The sequence below is a fragment of the Thermobia domestica genome, chromosome 11 (assembly GCF_964235325.1).
Source record: "Thermobia domestica chromosome 11, izTheDome1.hap1.1, whole genome shotgun sequence".
Lineage (NCBI taxonomy): Eukaryota > Metazoa > Arthropoda > Insecta > Zygentoma > Lepismatidae > Thermobia > Thermobia domestica.
This window is the reverse complement of record NC_137464.1, coordinates 230,144,781-230,167,605: the sequence shown is the minus strand read 5'-3', so window position 1 is coordinate 230,167,605 and position 22,825 is coordinate 230,144,781. Positions and strand designations below refer to the sequence as shown.

At 37.8% G+C, this 22,825-nt stretch overlaps 1 protein-coding gene across 1 annotated transcript in view; it reads right to left on the bottom strand.

Moving 5' to 3' along the window:
* Window positions 1–22,825, bottom strand: part of LOC145665485 (glycine receptor subunit alpha-2-like) — a 229,088-nt gene that overhangs the window by 26,192 nt on the left and 180,071 nt on the right. The window contains exons 5-6 of the mRNA XM_081732794.1: window positions 19,497–19,579; window positions 6,615–6,767 (exon numbers count right to left, since the gene is read on the bottom strand). Coding sequence (XP_081588920.1) covers window positions 6,615–6,767; window positions 19,497–19,579 — 236 coding nt within the window. The remainder of the gene's footprint in view (window positions 1–6,614; window positions 6,768–19,496; window positions 19,580–22,825) is intronic.

Sequence of the window (22,825 nt, the reverse complement as noted above, 5' to 3'; positions counted from 1 at the left end):
GCGCACCCTCACCCCCGCCATCGAAGCTTGTCCTCGCCCTCGCGCATCCTCACCCTCGCTGCCGAAACTTGTCCTCGCCCTCGCGCACCCTCGCCCTCTTCGTCGAAGCTTTTCCTCGCCCTCGCGCACCCTCACCCTCGCCATCGAAGCTTGTCTTCACCCTCGCGCACCATCGCCCTCGCTACCGAAACTTGTCCTCGCCCTCGCGCACCCTCGCCCTCTTCGTCGAAGCTTTTCCTCGCCCTCGTGCACCCTCACCCTCGCCATCGAAGCTTGTCCTCGCCCTGGCTGCCAAAACTTGTCCTCGCCCTCGCGCTCCCTTGCCCTCGTGTCACTGTGGGCGAGGGAACTTGAGGGTCAGGATGCCCTCGAGAGGGCCACCCTCTCGAGGGTGAACATCTCTGGTCTGTAGTGGTAATAACACAGTTGAGGAACGATTAGTTGCAGGGCTAGATTAAGATCCTCAGAAATCTTAAAAGATTTTAGTGCCCCAATATATATACGTAATTCAAAATATAAACAATAATAAATCATAAAAGAAAAGTTTATTTGATAAAATTAAACAGAACTTAGAATAAGATGGAAAATTATTTTTTTGGTATATTTCCACTTTATTTTTAATTGGAAAGTTTTGTCCTATTTTCATAATTGCAAAGTCTTTGGTTATAACTTCATTCATTAGTATTATCAATCATTATCTGTATCATTCCTATTATTAAATGTTTTTTCTTCTCCCAAGGAGCTTAAGTTTTTGACGAAGTAAGTTTTCTTTCGATTGACGTTGTACAAAAAGATATACAAACTTCACAGACTCCATACAAAGCTTCTCTTGCTTTTATTTAAGTTATGTGAGGCGACTTTTCCCCTTCGATTTCGTGATCCTTGGCAGAGGTCTTCATTCACTTAGGCCTTCTATTTTTTTTTTTTTTTTTTCATTTAATGTTGGGACCCATTTGCAGGATGCTGGTTTAGCTGCACAATTTGCATTATTGCAACATATGGCCCATGGGGCATGGTAAATTTGGCTATGGAACACTTCTGTGGGGTCTCCTTCTCTTGAGGTCCTAAGCACGTGTTTGTTTTGCTTAATGGTTAATCCAGTTCTGGTTAGTAACATGTGTGTGAGATGTAATTTAATTGACAAAGTTCAGTTTAGATCTAAAAAAGTAATTGGTACATTTACTTTTGTGAAATATACTATTTTGACCTTCGTATGTAGCTCTAACAACTGGCATGTTTTCAATAGCTCAGATTTGATGTATTAAAAAAATATTAAATTAAATAGACTTGGAACATTGAATAAATAAGAGATTTTAACTTAAAAGTACATTTAAGTTACCGAAAATTTTATTTCAGCAAAAATATTAATTAACTATGGATTGTCCTAATGAGTACAAATGGGATCAAAATAACACACCACCACCACTTACGATGCAAACCATACGAAAGACTTCACTATTACGTTGACATTTTAAAGTCGACTAAACAATTCGCAAGGAACGGCTATCCGGCACCAGTGTGTGTGGTACTAGTGAGCACGTACTGCGCTCTCTTACGGTGCCCCTTTTACACGTTCCCATACCTCTAAGTATATTAATATATACATCATTTTAAAGCTCAAGAAGCGCTCTACAACTTTTATTTGAAGCTTTTCTACAAATTATCGAATACACAAAAGTTAAAATATAAAAAACGAAGAAACGTACAAATAAAAATGAAAATTTTTACATATTTCTACGAATATTTCTTAAAGTATTAGACCTAGCGAAAATTGTTAAGAATAACGTTTTTTAGATTGTGGTTTAAAGAAGAAAAGTGTAGAAAGAGTTTGAAGATCGGATAAATAATAACGGAGATATGACCAGTATCGAAAATCTTGCAAATCGGATGGAAAAGGGGGTGGGGAGGAAAGCACAAGGGGGAGGGGTGGGGACTTTTGGAGAAATGTATCTCTAGTTGGATCCTAACAACTGGCAAAAATTCACCTTGTCTCGAATTTTTCCCGACAATCATTTTTTTTTCTTTCATTTCCTGGGCTATAATGCTATTGTGAATGTAAACCTATCAGATGAAGTGGCGGTTCTTGAGGGAAATGACATTGGTAAAATATTAAATATTGTATCTTTAAAAGGTAAGGGGAGGAAGCTGTACACAGCTTTAAAGTTGTATACAAGATTAAGTAGATTAAATAAGATATCGTTCCTTAGTTTGTAATTTTATATATATATATATATATATATATATATATATATATATATATATATATATATATATATATATATATATATGTGTGTGTGTGTGTGTGTATGTGTGTGTGTGTGTGGGGGGGGTGTATGTGTGTGTGTGTGTTTGTGTGTGTGTGTGTGTGTATGTGTGTGTATGTGTGTACAGAGTGTTAATGAACTATACTGACAAACTGTAAGAAGTGATACCTCGCATCAAAATAAGTCAAAAAATTCCTATGGACCTGTGGGGAAAAGTGCATAGTTTCAGAGCTAGGGCTGTCCAAAATCGGGAAAAAGACCAATTTCAAGAGGCCCTATTTCGAATTCGAAAAGTCGTGGAGTGGTAGTTCTTATCAGTGTAAAGGAAGTCACGCATACACTATATAAAAAAGCCTATTTCATTAATGTTCAATGGGTGGGCAGAGTATTCCCTGCAGGGTGAAATTCCCACACATGCCATCAACCAAATTTTGAGATCTGCTCTGACTTTATGATTGGTCCAGAGTAGGCAAACGATAAGCTTTGACAGCAGTGAGCACGAAATCCTTTGGCACGATGTCGGAAGTGTTAAGGATCGTCAAATGCACGGTCTCTCTTATTCAAAAAAAAAAAATGTTGCCATATTTTCTTTCACGCTTATAAGTGGAGAAAACGTGAAACATACCTTGAAATACATCCCATCACATTTTATTCTGAACACAATACAAACATGGAGCTGCCGGTTCCTAACACTTCCGACTTCTCTCCGAAGCACTGGATGTCGTTTGTTGTCACGGCTTACCTCCTGCCTACTTTGGACCCTCCTTGAAGTCGGTATATCTGAAAGCTCTATTGAGAGCAAATAGTCGGGAGGCAGAATCTAGAAGTCTTCAAAATGAGTTGGATCAACCCGAGAGAGTAAAAGCAACCGGTGGTCCTAAATCATCAAGTCCACTACCCTGATCATTTCTAGACCGCCGGTCGCTTGATGCGAGCGGAAGTTTCCCCGTACACCCCTCCCCCCTATATTGAAGCAAAAAAAAAAAAAATGAGCGTATCAAATAAAAGGCCAGATCTCCGAAACTAATCAAGATATTAATGAGTTTCTTTTTCCAGGTTTATCAGCGATTTGTGCTGTACGACTTTTTCTATTCATTCTTTGGATAGACCCAAGGAGTTTTCGGAAAATTTAATTTAAACATTAAAAACTGGCATATTTTGTCCTTAATATTTTCTTTTTTGCTCTGTATCTCCCCAATGAGTTGAGTTATGGAAAAAACATTAAATTTGTAGAGCATTAAATTATCTTTCCAACGGTACCAATATTGTTAGGTTTACTTCCAAAAGTAGCCGTACAGCGAGATAAGTTTGAAGGAAAGTGCACTTTGAATCGAATGCTGCACTATAAAAAATCGTTGTTATTTCAACGACATGCCTATGTGTTAACACGATTGTGTTAAAATATAACACAAACAAATGGATAGAACAACTCACTCTCCATTTGGAGTTGTGGATCAAACGCCGATAGTTGAAATGACACACAGCCTGTGTGTTAAATTAACACAAGTGTAGAATCTTCGGTGTTGTTTTCTGCGTGATTGCCAAATATGTTGGGCATCTAATTATAAAGGCTTATGAATTGAAGCTACAGACAAACACAGTAGAAAGAAATACTTAAACAAATCCAGGTATACGCAAAATTTCAAAATGAAAACCGCGCGATGTTTTTCCAATTGTTTTACATAATGTTTCTGAAGAAACCCTAACAGCACAAAATGTGCTAGGCATGTGCCATTTAGGTGTTCTAAATTTATCTCCCACATTTGATGCATTTATTGCAACAAACGCATCAACTTTATTAGATGGCAACTGGCGCCGATCATTGGAAAGTGAATATGGAAGAACTATAAAATAAAGTAAATAGACAGTCGTCATTTTGTTATAAAATTAGGTCTACATGGCGAACAGATTTTATCTTATCCCGAACGGTTACGGTACCGTCGAATATACACGGCTTAAACGAGCACTCTGATCAGCTAAATTCAAAAGACCTCAGCAATTTATCCCTCTACAAGCGACGTTTTCTTCATCGCCTCCGTGGACAAGTCGGAAGGGCACGCGGCTAGTAATTGAAAGGTTTGTGGTTCGTGCCCCCCCCCCGCCACTGGAGTACATATTTTACTTGTTTAAAGTGTTTTTTAGACTCAGCATAATGTAAACATATTACGCATATAGGCGATTTAACATATTTTGGGGGAGTAATTTTGTGGTTCATTAACGCTTACGGCACGGCTCAACACCGGTTGTGTGTTAAAGACGTAACACACCCCCTGTGTTAATAGCCAACACCGCGGGGTATGTGTTGAACTAACACCGCATAGTGGTAGTCACGCTGGAACCACTGCCCTGTCTTAAAATTGAGTTGAATTAACACAACCATTTTTTACTGTGTGATGCTCCGAATGGCACCACTGAATTTCAGCTCACATCAGTCAATAAAGGTTTTGTTTGCGAGATAAAACCTGATTTTTTCTCCAATATTTGACAAACAGTTGTCACCCTTCTTCCTTGAGCTCTCCTGCACTGTCATGATGAGTTTTAGATCTCCGGTCATTTGATACGACCGTTCGTTAAGAATCACAAAATTTCGAGATAAGTAGAGATATCTTTTATAGTGTTAAAATCCATTTATAGTTGATATCCAGGTTGATCCTGATTTTTCAACTCTATTTGTGTGCGGTATTTTTACCGGTCGTTGAAAATAATTCTTTATTTCTTTAATAGAAATGTTTATCTTACCATAATGAAAAAGTAGAAAATATAAATAATGTGAGAACATATGCAAAGATGTCTTAAGTGAGGGCAAACACCATTACAGGTGATTGATAACATCGTTGTAAGAGTATTTCTAAAATCAAGAATGGGTCTTTATTTTCTCAATGGTCACTTTAAAAATCGTTTTTGTAGAAACTTCAATAACTATTTGTATGTAATTTATAAGAATATTACATGGAACTTCATGAAATACTGACTGATTACTGCAAACAAGCAAAACTATAATCATATTCTACATTATCATATCAAATCTGCAAAATATTTGCAAAATTACATATTTCTTTAGCCTTTTGAATCCTCATCAGATGAATAATTTTCTGGTACATAAGTTTTTGTAAGTGAGTTATAACACTTATTACCATTACAGATACAGGCTTTCATGCTCTCCACTGAAGCCCGCACACATTTGCAATTGTTTGTGTCCCACATATGTTTGCATGTAGAAGACTACATATCTAGGTCTTGTATATACAAGACTAGTCTTGGAGTCTCCTACAAGACTACAGTTAATGTATATACAAAAAAGGTTCATATGTTTCATAGTTGTAACTTTTGAGCAATGGCACAATTTATAAAAACCCTAAAATTTGCTTTGTATGCCCATTAATGTTTGACAGTGTAACATTTTGCAAGGTTACTTAAGATCTGCTGAAAGAGCAAACATTAAGCTTTCATTTGACACCTGGGTGAGCCCAATAATTTCAAAAATAAGGAAGTTATGGTAATTTTAGTTCCATGATGCTGTGTGCCGGAAAGTGAAATTAAAGCAAAATTAAATTTTTCAAAAATTTCTTCCCGGCCCATTTCTCATTTAAAAAGTCGGAAAAAATTAATTTAACATAGTTTCCTTGCTATTAATGTATGAAAAAAAATTGAAGAGAATCTGAGACATTGAAGCATATGCTTTAGGTGATTTCACATGGAATGACCCGTACCCATTGAAAATTGACGTAATATGCATTTTTGGATTGTGTATGCGTGACTTCTTTTACGCTGATAAGGACCACCATCCACACTTTCTTGAATTCGAAATAGGGCCTGTTGAAATTCAGCTTTTTCACGATTTTGGACAGTCCTAACTCTAAAACTATACATTTTTCGCAATAGGCCCATATGAACTTCTTCTCTTATTTTGATGCGAGGAATCACCTCTTACAGTTTGTCGGCATTAACACCCTGTATATATACAGGGCCAGACAAAGTTAAGTGCGAAAGAATATTACGATATACAACATTTTCATTTTATGTGTTCACCATACTCCTTTGGTTTCCAAACTTCACGGTTCTTAGGCTAAAAGGTGTCAAGATCCCCGCACAAGACTGAAAATCATGTGAAATCATGTGAAAAACAACATCGATCTTACGTATCTGTACAAAATTTCAGAGCTCAATTTCATGTGTAAAGTGCGTAAAATTCAAGCTATAATATTTGAATTTAAGAAAAAACAAAATTGAGACCTCAATTAATGTATTATAACGCCCGAAATTTCTATTGAATATTTGTCCCAATTAGATAATCAAAAATCTCAATCTAGAACAATGAAGACTTAATATAAGAATTTTAATGTTACATACCTGAGATATACGCAGATATGAAATTATGAGGACAAATAACATATCTGGCCATATATCCTGGGATTCGCATTTCTTTCTTCTCACCAGAAAATGATACAGCTGATCGTCGTGACTTATCCCATAAAATAATCAATTCGTCGTCTGTATGAAGAGCTGAAAAAGAACATAATTTTACTCTTTACTACGTATGTCAGATCTGTGATCCATATAATCCATAGACTATGATCCTTTAATCAGTGGTGTTATTCCAATTTTTTAACAACCGGTTCTGTATATTATATACAGCGACACGCAAGTCTGTCTTCAACATTGGGAGGCTGGCAGATTTGAGGCTTCTTCGGAAGGGTATCAATTTAATCTCATTTTCCTTTGTGGCAATCATCACATTTCTCTCCAAAAAAATATATTTCAAATCGGATTATTGGGGAGGCAGTCCCCTCAGTTCCAAGATTGGAGAGGACATGTCCTCCTCATCTCCCGATATATATATATATATATATATATATATATATATATATATATATACAGAGTTATTACAAATCATTCTTCAGGTTTTAAAGTCTTATAACTTCAAATATTTAATGCTCATCTATTTGTACTAATAACCAATCGAAAGAGCAAAATTTAAAGTTTTGTTTATGTTATTGCAGGTTCCGTTGTGACTCACCAGGTGGCAAGCTGATAACAGTTCGCAAACAGGGAAGTTCTGAACAGATGAGTTGGGCGACGTGCTCAGGATGATTTGGCATTCTTAAGGTGGCCCCCAAGGTCTCCTGATCTCACAATTTGTGATTTTTTTTCTGTTATGTGAAAGACAATGTGTACGTACCACCTTTGCCGACAACATTAGTTGAACTCAAGGATCGCATCCAGTGGCGTAACTATGTTTTATAGCCCCCCCGTAAGAGAATACCCAAGGCCCCGTGCCTTAATAACATTTCTGTGGAATAATAGATAACATAGTAAATAACCATACTTCCCTGTATCTGTTAATAATGAGTTAAATACATGCAACTACTAGGCTTAAATATTCATAAATGGAAAACACTTTACTATACATGTAATTTATTCAATAAGCTTCACAATGAAAGATGGACTTTCCTCTTTGCACTCAGTGACGTCAGTCGTCATGAAGAGTAGCAGAAATTAATTGAATGGTTTCCTTCTTGTTTTCCTGTCAGGAAAATCCGTTACTAACTCCCGTACATCCATTTTTTCAGCTTCGTCCACATTTATTGAGAGCAGTGCTAGATTACTTAAGCTATTATGGCCCATTGTGCTCCTCAAGTAGTTTTATATTAATATCAACTTTGAGAACGATCTTTCCGCCAGAGATGGAGTGGGTCAGTGGGTCAAGTATTCTGAGTGGGTCAGTGGGTCGTGGGTCAACAGCATATGACCCACTGTGACCCACCACCCACCGTGACCCACTACGACCCACCATGACCCACTGCAACCCACCGACTCAGTATGATCTACCGATCCACTCTGCTCACTGCATTGTAGACAGTATCTTCTGAAGACTGGTAAATTTGTCTTCGTTTTACTTTGAAGAACTTCATTTTCCTTCCTTTTCTGTCTATTTACCTGAGGTGAGTACAGGGCCGGCGCGACGGAGGGTCGAGCCGTACTACTGCCCAGGGCGGCAAGTCTAATGGGCGGCAAAATTTAAAAAAGAAAATAATACTATCAAAATATAATGTTTCGTAATCGGCCCAAAAATGGGAAAAATAAACTTTTCACCTGAGAATGTCATTGAACTTCCTTCACTCACATTCAGGAAAATACTTAGGAAATTCAGAGCATACCCTCTCATTTTCAATTATCAAACTATTAGCCACAGGTATCTCAGGTTCAATATTTCGCTTGCAGATGCGTAGATAAGATTTTCAAATAGAATGGATAAGATGATCAAGGTGTCTTTTATATTTTTGTTCTATTCAGCAATGTCCTAACGTTCCATTCCAAATATGCAAAAAGTACACTCCCAATTGAGACCTGCAGCATCTAGAATGTCTAGAGACAAGTTCTAGCAGCGAGTTTTTAACCAATTTACAAATTGTTCATTCCGAATATAGGAAATCGCGCAGCATATCTTTTCTTGAAGTATCCAGAAGAGAATTTAGAAATAAATTTCCGAGCCTTCTATGTTGTTTGCAGTAGTCATTCACTAACCCTCGTCGTTAATGGTGCAGTCACAGCATCTCAGTACGTCATTGCATTTTATTATTTTTTTTTGTGTGTAGTTAAAAAATATGACTTTTGCGTCAGTTCAACGTTGGGCCACGCTAAAGGAACGTATTAGCAGTCTCACTTTAAAACCATTGAGCACCACAAGGTGGGAGAGCCGAGTTGATGCTCTGACTCCAGTTAGATATCAAATGGGGAAGTTTAGGGTGCCTTACTTCAAATAAGTAACTACAATAGAAGAGATAGAATGGTCACCCCCAATGCTCTGTGTATAGCAAATCAGCTGCGTGACTTTCCTTTCCTTTATTTATTCGTTGTCTGGTATGACTGTTTACTCCACATAAACATAGTAAGCAAAAATCTCCAAATCATTGATTCTCATGTGTTGGATACAGTCGGGTTTCTTAAAAATATATCTGAGTACTTTAAAAGGAGCAGAAATGATGCAAAATTTCACTCTTACTTAATTGATGCGATGGAGTTGGTTTTAGTATTGGTATATGTGATCCACGAATAGATAATACAGTGCAAGTTCGAAGTCGAAAGAAGAAGAGACAGTTTCAGTACGAGGCAGAGGATGAAGCTACTGAAAGTCCACAAACAAGATACAAGACCGATAGAGATGCGCACGAATCGAGACATGTCTCGAATCTCGACTCGACTCGACTCGAATTCGAGTCGAGACAGATCGTAAAAATCTCGATTCGACTCAAATGTCTCGAAAATCTTTCTATAATTTTTAATATTATTTTGAAGAAAGTACTCACTCGGAAACACTCAGAAACTGTAGGACTTGTCAGGTGTTCGAGAGGAGTATTGTGGTGAGTGTCTTCAACAAGTTAGAAACCAAGGGGAAACGACGTCCATACGTCGACGTGTTGTTCGTCCCCCGCCTCATTACATATGTCGGACGTCGTAGAGTGGGCAGACTGGTAAAGCAGGACAGCAGCGAACTGCGTCGGAACTAATATCAAAGTTTAATGCTGGGCAAAGTACAAATGTGTCTGAACTAGTGTTGTAAAATTTCCGGAAATTTTGAACCTGTTGGTAAAAAAACAGTTTTTCGATTTCTTTCCGGAAAAATTGAAAAAAAAAATTTAAAATGTTTGTATTAGGTTAATTTTACTAGTAATGATGTATTTTTTCAAACGCGTGAAAAATATAAGTTCAAAAATTTCAATTTTGCGAATATTAAAAAATAGCACTCGAAAATCAAACTATTCCAGTTAATATCTATATATTAAAATACTAGATTTATGCGTATATGGTTGTCCCTATAGAAAAGTTTATATGTTTTAGTCCAGTCCTTTTGGCAATGAGATCTTGAACCCACAAGTGCTAGAAACGTGCCGTTTTCATTGGTCGATTCCAAATTTTGTGTAAATTGTCCAGTTCTAATTAATATTTTTTTTAAAAAGCGTGGCCATTAGTTCTTTATTACATTTTTAGTGGTACACTAGAAGTACTGAAATTTTTGAAAAAGTAAAGCATCATACCCTACGACTTGTATATTCCAACATCACATAGTTGTATATAGAGGTTGTATATCTCTCAGGTGTTTGTTTCATGGCCAAATGATAAGAAAACGAAGGATAACCATTTCTCCAGTCTAAGATGAATCTTCATTGTTTGGAGAGTTTTTTTAAATTTTTTTTCCCAATGAACTCCGTATATCACTGACATAATTAATTGTTTGTGTAACTTATTTACTTATTACATAATGGATGTAAAAAGAAAAAAACACTGGTCATATATGAATTAAAAATTCCAACCACAAGTGGGCTCAAATCTTGCAAACGGGGCGAGATATTGCAAAAAAAAAAAAAATCGAAAAAATTCCCTTTTTGATACCCTTTGCCGATTTTTATGAAGGCGTTCTTCACTTGTATGAGTAAAGGGACATGTATAGATATGAGGAATGACAAGGAGATTCATGGTCATATGTGGATGATGCGCTGTGTAGAACTAGTTGAAGTAGAGCTAGTTGAAAATTAATAGTCTGCGCTTACAGGGTTTGTCCGGGAAATAATAGGACTGGTTTTATTCCGCCATGACTGTACTTCGGAGCGTGCGCGCACCGACTGGACCCGGTAGAGGGCGTTCGTAGCTGAGTGGCTTTCTCCAGGTCTATTTATATTATTTTCCTTTTTTTTTTTAAGCAAAGAAAAGTTGTTACTGTTAATATCCCCTCCACATGGCCAGTTGAGAAAAACGTGCAGTAACTGAAAAATAGCAACCAGAGTTCTCACCTTTAACTAACGTATGATTCATACATAGCTCTTGATAATATCCCTCTCGTGTTTCAGTTATCGGCTTTTCTTAACAAATAGACATAACCTAAAAGAATGTTTCACTTTCTGAAAATTTTCCTTGATTCCCAGTTCCATTTTCCCTGACTTGTCCATTACTTTTTCGTAAAATTTCCTAAAGGAGAAGTTTCCAGTATTTCCCTGATTTCTAGATTTGTTAATGTAGCAAAAAGAGTTTTCGAACTGCCCCAAAGTATGGATAAAAATTCCACCTAAATACTTTCAAGAGGTCTATGGAAACTCTGCCACGGGAAGCGTACAAAAAAAAAAAAAAAAAAAGTGTCACAAGCAAGCGGAAGCAGTGACAGAACTCCGACCAGATATCCCCCTGGTTGCTATTTTTTTATTAGGACTTTTCTATTATATACAGTGAAAAATGTAAAATTAAGAAAAATCCAGGTTTGTTGTTAAATTCCAGGTACAAAAACAAATTCCAAGTTTTCCAGGTCAATAGACACCCTGCGTTAAATACTCGCCCGTACAGATGAACCACTGGTCCCAGGCGAGTGGTTATTTGCATCCCTAGACTAGAGTATTAAAGTAGGATAGGACTCACCGAAAGTAGAGCTATAACTAAATAGCAAAATTATTTTAGGTTCACTCGAACAGACGGTTCTACCAAATAGAACATTTATAGGTAAAATACGATGTGAAACATTTTTTTGTGAAGGAATGAGAGTGTGAATATAAGTAATTACTGCACATCATATTGAAGTGAATTTTGAGTGATAGTGAAAGTATTGTATGCGTAAGTGTGCTTTTCCACTACCCTCGTTTATGCGTGTGCTTCCTACGGACGGATCCCATCGCCGCCGCTCAGATCTTCCTGCTGCGCTCCTGCCCTGACTCGGTTAGATAGCATTCATGCTTTTTAGTGGCCACCTAGCATAAGTTGATTCGTGTTTCATGCACTGTATGTTGTTTTTATGCCATACGTCTACACTATTTACACTGCGCCGTCAATCTGCAAGTAGTAATGGAGCACCTCATTTAGTGCATGATCTGCTAAAAGAAATACAAAGCTCTAACATAATCTGAAAATGTAAATGTGCCAAAATTGAGTAGAACCGTCTGCTAGAGTAATGCCATGCCTTTCGTGTGTGTAGTAACTTTCTTGTGTTTGTAAATATCCTTTTGTGTGTGTGTAGGGGGGGGGTACCGCCACGACTTCATCTTAGAGGTCTGCAGGGACCGGAATTGTTAGTGAATTTATAATGTGAGACCCCACCCGAGTCCGAAATATATGTTAGCATTTAGGCCTGAGGTCGTGTGATAACCAAACAAGCCCAAATTACAGAAACTTAATAATTAACTTTGTGGTGGACAAACACCGTGTGCGTAGGTTTTCTCAGGGTTCTCCCGTTTCTTCCCACTTTCTTCATTTCACTCATTTCCCATCATCACCGTCTCCTTCAGCCTAACCGTCATTACCGTGGGACGTAAAACTGAAAGATTTCATTTCATTTCATTTAATAATTAACGTAAATATGTATTTTTATTTACAGCAATTAGAGGTTTAATTATGCAGTTGTGCTTTAAAAGTTCTCCAGAAAGAACGGTCCAATAAATATCGTTGTAGAGCATATTTACAAAGTTAGGCCCGAGAACTATGGTTGTATATTTAAAAATTTACTACCCAGGACGGAAGTGATTTATGCTTTGTAAGCCCGAAACCGGTCTGCGGGCCCAGTCTGAGCTCGTGCAGACCTCTACTTCGTCTATCATGTTATATATTCAGAAGGAGGGGTTCTAGTTATTATTACTTTTACTTAATTATGCACCGAGTCAGACGGTGATGACAACAATGAATGAACAGTGGAATGAAAATGTGGGAGGAAACGGCAGAATACCGCGAAAACCCACGTATATGTTTTTGTTCGTCAACCACAAAACCCGCTTGACGCAAGCTAAACGAACTAGCAGAGTTTTACCACTCAGCCACCGTGTCTCCTCATAAAATTAGACAGTACCACTTTAATCCTCTCCTACAATAAATATGCTATACTATTAATTTATTTTGCCATTCAGAATATAAGTACAATATGGTATAATTAAGGACATGCTACTCGAAACTATTGGCAGAATAAATTTTCTCTTTTTTATTTCCTCTAATATAACTTATGCGCTTGAGGCTAAAGATGACGGATGATTAATTAAATTATTGTGAAATTAATTTTATGCACTTTAACGTCGGGAATCGAACTCGGAACCACGTGCACCAATGGCACGCGCTAGCCATTAGAACAACGGGGACGGCTTTATCCGCATGCACAAACTGTTCTATGAACGAGAACATGACAAGACGGTGTTCTCGCAGGACTAGCTCGGGAGAGTAATGCTCCCGGAAGTAGAAACGAGAAACACATTTCTGATTGGTTGGCGTTATCCACTTCTTGCCACGTTTGCATTCAAATAGCAGACAACAAACGCTTGCTGCCGTCGGAATCAGTGGCCAAGTGGGCTAAGGCTATATGCTAGTAATAAAATCGTCTTTTGGCGCGAGTTCAAACCCCGCCCGAGGAAAGTTCTTTTTTATTTTTACATTTTTATAACACTTATTAAATTAAAATAATATGAAAAGAATACTTAAAAAAGTGATTTATTTATTTTTATGCAGATAAGTAGTTGTAGTACTTATGCCCTTGTACTCCATGATATAGGGTCGTTTTGTTCCCCTTGTACTTCATGATATAAATTTTGTGACCAACTTAAAACAATTGGCTAGGATAGCGCGTAAAACAACTGTCTAGAGTAGCGCGCGGAAAAACGTACTTCCGGGAGTATTACTCTCCCGAGCGGGTCGTGTTCTCGCTGCTGGTAGCAGACAACGCTAGAAGCAGACGATGCAAGCGACTTACGACTCCTACCAGTAGAGGCGCTAGAGTCAGTTTTGTGGTATTCTGGGAGAAATTTGAATTTCCATTCGTTGTATAGGAAGTAGAGACCTGCACGGGCCGGGCCTGGGCGGGTCGACTCTGTTATTTCTTTGGGCCGGGCCGGGCTTGGGCGGGCCGACACTGTTATTTCTTTGGGCCGGGCTGGGGCCGGTCAATTGCAATTCTTTAATAATTATTGACTTTCGTTAAACGATAATTGGAATAAAGCCAAACGTTGAAGAAGTGTGTCCGTGAAAAATGTTACAAAGAATGCAATAGCTATTTACATTTTGTGTTGCTTAGCGGCTCCACTTCCACTATAGAGGATTGCAGGCATTATGCGGTAAATTGAGCTCTGACCTTGACCTTCACTGAACTCAAAATATAAAAAGAAGGGGTGGGAATGTTTTGCCTGTCGCTAAACAATATTGCCATCTTCACTTTATGCTAAAAATCAATAAGGGTAGATTTTTGTTACAGGGAATGGAGTTTTTGTTCTCTCGATGACAGGCAAAGTTCTAGGAGGCAATGGTACCATTCGGGAGGCAAGCGTCAGGTTGTGAACCAAAGTTTAGAAAATGTTTCTGAGGGTTAGGTCAAATTTAGTACTAAATTTTGAGAAAGATTGGGGCTCGAGCTAATTTTTTTTAATTTATCGGGCCGGGGTCGGGCCAAAACCTTTTAAAATTTATCGGGCCCGGGCCGGGCTTGGACCAAGAATTTTGAAAAACTTATCGGGCCGGGCCGGGCTCGGGCCGAAAATCTCCAAAACTTTTCGGGCCCGGGCTGGGCCGGGCCTAGGTAAGTTCGGGCTGGATTGGACTCGGGCCGAAAAATTCGGCCCGTGCAGGTCTCTAATAGGAAGTGGTGCCTCTTATAATACTCACTCTACGAACGAGTGGCTGGTCAGTTGTCTCTGAGCACACGGAGAGTCAGGACAGGCTTTTTCGCGCGACGTGTTTCTGTGCGTGGTCCAAACCGAAAATGCAGCGTTCGTTAGAGCAGAGGTAGCGATTAAATTCTGTGTTAAACTCGATAAATCTGCGACAGAGACGTTTGATATGATCAAGCAGGCTTACCCAGATGATGCTTTAGCAAGAAGTGGTGTGTTTCGGTGGCACAAGGCCTCTTCGGAGGGCCGGGAAGAGGTCGCCGATGAAGACCGTGCTGGAAGACTTTCGATTTCGACAAACACCGACAATGTGACTCGTGTGCGCGAAGTTTTGAACTCAGACCGTCGACTAAATATTCGTTTAATTGCCCAGATGTTAAATTTACCAAAAACTGTGGTTCATGAAATTGTGACGGAGCATTTGAACATGCGCAAGGTGTGCGCGAGGATTGTCCCAAAAGTGCTCACTGACAACCAGAAATTGCGGCGAGAGGAATTGTGCCAAGAAAATTTGAACATGTGTGAAAGTGACCCCCAATTTTTGAATAACGTAATCACAGGTGACGAATCATGGATCTTTGAGTATGATCCATAGACAAAGAGGCAATCTTCCGAGTGGCACACGCCGGCGTCTCCTCGCCCAAAAAAGGGAAGAGTGAGCAAATCCAAAGTGAAGTCGATGCTCATTGTCTTTTTTGACATCAAAGGCATCGTCCACCATGAATTTGTTCCTCCTGGACAAACCGTCAACGCCAAGTTTTACGTGGAAATGCTCAAGAGACTCAAACGAAGGGTCAATCGGGTCCGACCAGACATCGGAGCCGACTGGAAGCTGCACCACGACAACGCCCCGGCTCACACCGTCTTTCTTGTGAACAGCTACCTGACCAAGGCCGGCATCCCAACGCTTCCGCAGTCGCCCTACAGCCCAGATGTGGCCCCCCGGACTTCTTTTTGTTTCCTCGCCTGAAACGCCCGATGAAAGGCAAGCATTTTGAGACGACAGAGGGGATCCAAGCAGCTTGCACAGCGGCTCTCAAGGCTATTCCGGAGAATGACTTCCGTGACGCCTTCAATGCTTGGAAATCGCGCTGGCAGCGCTGCATCGACGCAGAAGGAGCCTATTTTGAAAGTTTTTAAAGAATTGTAACGATTGGCTCAATATTTTTTTTAAATCGACTCAGTCCTATTACTTTCCGGACAAACCCTGTATTTCTCTTATGTCGTTTATTCATGGATGCGCATTAGTTACAGAATTTTTACAGTTACATACAAGCCTTCCAACATCAAGTATTACTATTGCATCAAATAGGTCTCTTGAATGAAACTGAGTTCTTCATATGCTTTTTGATATGGTGAAGTTTTGTTAATTTTAACCAAACTACTTCTTAAGGGAAAGAGCAGTAGGCAAATTTTACTAATACTCATGCACTAAAACATACTTGTATAATTACTATTATTTCACATTTTAATATAGACACTTATATAAACTTTAGGTACAAAATCCTGTATGTAAACAAATACATGTTTTCTACTGCGACAGATTACCTATTACAACCAAAATGAAAGTGGCTATGTTCCTAACTTAATAACTCTTGAATCATCAGACCGGCCTCGATAAAATTTTCAACATAGATGAGGTTCGGGATGGTTGGTTTTTATCATTTCACTTCGAAGGTGCAACTTGAGGGAAGGGGAGAGGGGAAAATGTCGAATCCATAATTTTCGGGGTCGCTGAAATGAACAATGACAATTCCGATCTCGTTAAAACCAAATTCAGGCCCACAACTTGGAGGAGGTAGGAGATATATAAAAATTATTGACAATAAGCGATATTAGTGTCGAATCGATAGTTTTCGGGTTCGCTGAGATGAACAATGACACTTCCGGCCGTTTAAATCCAAATTTAGCCCCGCAACTTGGGGAAGGGGGAGGATATATATAGATTTTTTGGTGGTATGCAACAGTACTTCATACCGGCAAATTTTAATGGTAGCGGAATATTTATCTTTATTCCGCTTAAAAATGGGTTGACAAGAATCTTTTTAAAAAAATACAAAATAGTAAATGTATAGGTTTATTGAAAATCAGTGTTTTTTTCGTTTTCCTTTTTTCTTTCTGGAGAAAGCTGTGAATCTTTGTTCCTTCTTGAAGCCAGTTAATAGTATTCAGGGATCTTTCGCTCGCTGATTTGTCCTCACGCTTCCCTTTTTCATTCCTTTTTCGTAAATTATAAAGGCTCTGAACCTACCAGATTTTTTCTGAAAAGACTGACGTCTCACAACAAAATAATTCCGACAATTTTGTCTGTCGCTAATTCAATGGCCATTAGAGATGGGAAGTTGAGGATTGAATCCCTGAGATAAATAAAACAATAAGGAAAAAGCGGACGCTGAGCAAAAGTCAGACTCTCTCTCTCTCTCTCTCTCTCTTTCAATCATACACATATTATATACAAAATTTCCATTCAATTATCTATACAAGCCGGCTACGAGTCTTTTGTTTTGGCCACGGGTGCAGTCCAAGCTATCCTTTCCTCCTACCAATTTTACAATAGCCTATCGAAGGACAACACAGATGTTATCGAAACTACTGTGCTATTGTTTCTTTGTATGCTTTGGCAGAAACTTCTTTAGATATCGAAGCCCGCTCAATTTTGCTACTTGCGGACACGTTGAGAAAAGCAATTTAGTAAACCCTGTTTTCTGTCTAAAGTCTTATTTTTTCCGCATTGAGAAGCAACTTAAGTCGTCGGGCTTTCGAGTTTGTGCTCAATTACAGGTGGATAAGGTTGAAGTTCCGACCACAGCGGCTCAAGAGATCCTGTGAATCTAAACATTTTGCAAGTAGCTTCGGTTTCGAAAAAACTAAAATGTCGTGGGATGGATTTTCAGCAATGAAGTATCTTTCATTTAGTTGGTTGTGTGATTTGTTGTGTGGTGTGGCAGACAAGAAAGCTGTAAATATTTTTGAATTATGAAAATTTTGATTGAATCTTAAATGTACGTATAAGTGTGTAGTGTATAGAGGTACGTCGAGTAGTTATCTGCAGACATGACAAAAATATAGTCGCTTTTTTAAAATTGCCAAGGACCATGTGAGTGCTAAGTTGCTGTCTGGAATAGGCTATAAAACGTAGATATTTCAACAGGGATGTACGCAGGGGGGATTTGAGGGGCCGGACCCCCAAAATGCTTATTTTTGTGCAATTTAGTTTAATTCTAAAGACAAGTTTACAAATTTTAACATAATCCTCAAATTGGATTTGAACCCCCTTCCCCAAATACCTTTGACTCTTCCGAAATAAATGGGGGCTTAATGGTAGAGCGTTCACCTCAGTGCTTGAGGTCCCTGGTTCCGTTCTAGCTTGCGCCGTGTGAACTTTGTGGTGGACAAATACCGTGCTCGTTGGTTTTCTAGAGCTTCTCCCGTTTCCTCCCACTTTCTTCATTCCACCGTTTCATTCATTTCTCATTATCACCTTCTCCTTTAGCCTAACCGGCATAAACCTGAGACGTAAAACTTAAACATTTCATTTTTCCTTCGAAAAAAAAATCCTTGTACGTGCTTATATTTTAATTCTTTTATGAAAATGCTGTTCTACTCAAAAGTGTAGGGTTTGAAGTCTGAACATTGGGAGCTAATTGTGCTATATATTGTGCTTATTATTATTATTATTATTATTATTATTATTATTATTATTATTATTATTATGCAACCAACTTTTCAATTTTTTAATCATTATGAATGTAAGGTCCAGCGTACCGGTACCTTTATTATTAAAAAACACTATATCTATCTATCTATCTATCTATCTATCTATATATATATATATATATATATATATAGATAGATAGATAGATAGATAGATAGATAGATAGATAGATAGATAGATAGATAGATAGATAGATAGATAGATAGATAGATGAAAATCCAATTAATCGTGCCAATTTTTATAAAAATTCCCTTTATCCATTTCGAGAAAACACTGTCAGAAAATCCCAGAATATGGAATTTTCCTATAGGTTGGCATCACTGGTTAAGGTTTTCGTTGCTTGCGCTAGGTGACACCATAGACATTGAGGGTGGCGGCATTGCCTATCATGGCAGTCTTCCCATATTACGTAAACAAAGTGTTTTCCTCGTGCATCGATGCACTTTTGAGCATGCCTTAACATGTTGTTGTACACACTATACAACTCTGATGCGTCAATTTTAAGAATTTCATTAGGGATATTCCTTCAAGTTTTCTAATGTTCTAGGTCTATTTGAGTACACTTCAGGAAACTACGGTAGCTGGAATGTTGGCTCTGGTGCGTAAGTTCTTTGGTTCGATCCCCGGCCAAGTACGTTTGTGGTAGACAACCTCGTGTCCGCGAGTAATCTCGGCGTACTCTCGTTTCCTTCCACTTTCTCATTCCACCAATGTTTTCATCATCATTCACTTCCATTAATCATTGTCTCCCTTAGCATAAAGGGCATAATCGTTGGATATCAAACTAAAAGATTGAGTATACAGTGGAGTCCCGGTAATCCGAATACATCTCTTTATTCTACCTCTTATGCTAGAGTTTCAAATATAGAATTTAAAAAAATAAACATTTTGGATACGCACGTGACATAAAATCCAGTTTACAAGTTTGAATATCCAGTGGAAAATTTTGGAATTCAAACTGGCATCGTATAGTTAGTGAGACTCTGCAACAAAGATTGAAATAAAATGAATGGTTAACCTTAATCATTGTTACCTTTATATGAAAAGAATGTTGGTGAACAAGAATAAAAAATAATTTGTGAAAATACTGTGGTGGAATGCCCTAATCCCGTTAAGAGGCCTCATTCCGGCGAAATTAAAATACCTCTAATTTTACAGTAATTATGTGATATCCTCAAATACATAAAAGATAATTGAAATGTGGAACAAGACCGCCCTAGACAATATTATTTTGCGTGAGGTACCGTTATCACAAGTCACCTAGTAGCTTTCCGTTTTCAGCCGTTTACAAACGCGAAAATAAATGCCGATTTTCAAAATGGCTCGAAATCGAAAGCAGATAAGTGAGTCGTGATAACGGTATCTCATGTAAAATGATTTGTCTAAGGAGCTCTTGTTCCACATTTCGATTATCTTTCATCTATTTGAGGATATCACATAATTATATAAAATTAGCGGTATTTTAATTTCGCCGGGATGAGGGCTCTTAGCCGACTTCTTGTGGAACTAAAAACAACAACAATAACAAAACACTTCGACTTCCAGAAAGCAGTAAAAAGTAGAAAATGATTTTTAAAATGTTAGGAACCAAAAAATAATTTTAGAAAGCGCTAAAATCGCTACTATTTTTGTCAATAAAAAAAAACATGTTAAAGTCGCATCAAGCCAAACAAATTCACGCCTATTAAAGTTATCAATTGGAAAATTGATACTGTAATTTTATATTAGACGATATTTGTTTGGGTGGACACACATTTCAACTTTTTCTATTGGTGATAGTAACGTTTTAGTTTTTTTCTAAATTTTTTTTCTCTTTTTGAGCGTTTTCAAAATTATTTTCTCCTTCCTAGAGCTGTTTTGAAGTCGGTCAATATTTTATTTTATAGAAAGTATTTATCAAAAGATTTTATTTTATTATTTTAGTGTACATTCGATCTTTTGAAACGAATAGTTTCAGAACTATTTGTTATAATACTATAATAAAAAAATACAAAATTTAAGGAGAATATCAGAAAGAGTAAGTACTTATGAAATATCACATATACAGTACAATAGAGTCCCGAAAACTCGGCCTAATGTAGATCGAAGGGTGGCTGAGTTTGTGAAAATTCCGGATTATCGGGAATGGGGTTTAAAAAAAGTAGTAAGTTCGAGTGTTTCCTCAGAAAATACAGTTCTGTATTTGTATGTATTGTTTGCTTAAGAATAGAACAGAGAAAAAGCTTCTCAACAACCCTTAAGAGTCTTCATCCCGGCGAAATTAAAATACCGCTAATTTTACAGTAATTATATGATATCTTCAAATAGATAAAAGATAATCCAAATATGGAACAAGAGCGCCCTAGACAATAACATTTTACATGAGAAACCGTTATCACGACTCACTTATCTGCTTTTGATTTCGAGCCATTTTGAAAATCGGCATTTATTTTCGCGTTTCTAAACAGCTGAAAACGGAAAGCCACTAGGTGACTTGTGATAACGGTACCTCACGCAAAATAATATTGTCTAGGGCGCTCTTGTTCCATATTTCAATTATCTTTTATGTATTTGAAGATATCACATAATTACTGTAAAATTAGAGGTATTTTAATTTCGCCGGGATGAAGACTCTTAAGGCTGTGTCCAACACTCGGAATGCGTTGGGATTTCCCTATGTAATAACATGGCATATTTATTTCCAAAATATTATGAAAACTATTTACTTTATATATTTCAAAATTCATCCAAATGTTTGTTAGTATTAATAATGCATGTTCACTTTTACTTTTTCTTGCTAGGGTAATATTAGAACGCGCTAATAAAAAAATTAATTTTCTTCAATTTAAAAACTATTTAATACAAGGCACTACATTTTGTAACAACGCAGAACAGCAGATAGGAGGCTAACCAGGTATGTTTCTTTCATTCTCTGTCCCCCACTAGGTCACTTGCACGAACTTTGGGTTGTCTCCGGAAATGAAGAAACCGATGGAATGCAGATTGACAGCAGATAAGAGCAAAGTCTATTTTCTCTCTCTTCATAGATCTTAAAGATTCCATTGATTCTACTTACGACATCTCCACGAATAGTTACTTGTAGAGGCCTATTGGAGCTAAGGAAGTACGAAAGTTTCAGAAAGTGTGTCTATGTTGCTTTCAAGTGAGGGAAGTGTTCATCTTATAAAAGTAGTTTCGAATTGTATATTGCAGAGTAAATTCGCTTATTTGTCGCATCAACTGACAAACGTTTACACAGAGATCAAAGTGAATTTAAACTCTTCTGATGTATAGGGAACTGCAAAATAGTAAATATATGTGTAAGAAGGAAACGACCCAGAGCTCCTTTTCGATCATATCGTTTATGGTCTATGAAAATCAATATTGAAACCGGAAATACTAGCAACTTTCTACCAGTTCCGGATTTCAATGGAGAGATAGGAATGGAGATGGAATATTTTCTAGAGAAGTTGAATCAATTCCCTAAAACCGCTTGTCGCTAGCTATTATAGTTTTTGATTTATGGCCCGTAAGTGGTCGATCTCTATCACTTCCGATTTATATTGAAGATTGACGGAGGAGATGAAACCTATTCTTAGACGCTAAATCGATTCCGTAAACCCTTCTCGATATCTCTTGCCGCTTTTGGTCTGATACCTGTTAACAGAAAGACATAGCCGTTCTATTAGACTTCCGATACCTATGCATAGAATAGTTTGGAACTTTAATAAACCCAGATAGAAGAAATATTATTCATCAAATCGATTTTCGTGCAGATTAAGAATATGGGAATTTCAAGAATTCTTTTACATAAGTTATTATGTCTTAAAGAATAACAGGGACCGCGGTGGCTCAGTAATAAAGTGCTCACCTCTGGTGTGTGGGGTCCCCGGTTCGATCTCAGATCCCACCAAGTGGGCTTTATGATGGATAAACACCATGTTCGTGGTTTTTCTCGGGGTCCTCTAGTTTTCCTCCCACTTTCTTCATTCCACAATTTCATTCATTCTCATCATCTCTGTCTCCTTTAGCCTAGCCGGCATAACCGTGGGAACGTAAAACACAAAGATTTCATTTCATTTCAAAATAATAACCTAATGCATTCTACAGTGTTCTGTTCTCCGCTGTCAAAATAACAGCGTACAAATTGATGATACGCATGCAGATCGATATGCCATAAAGTCGATTATTCATGCAAAAAAAAATTCCAGGTAGTCACTACAAGCAGTGAAATCAATTGCTACACTAAT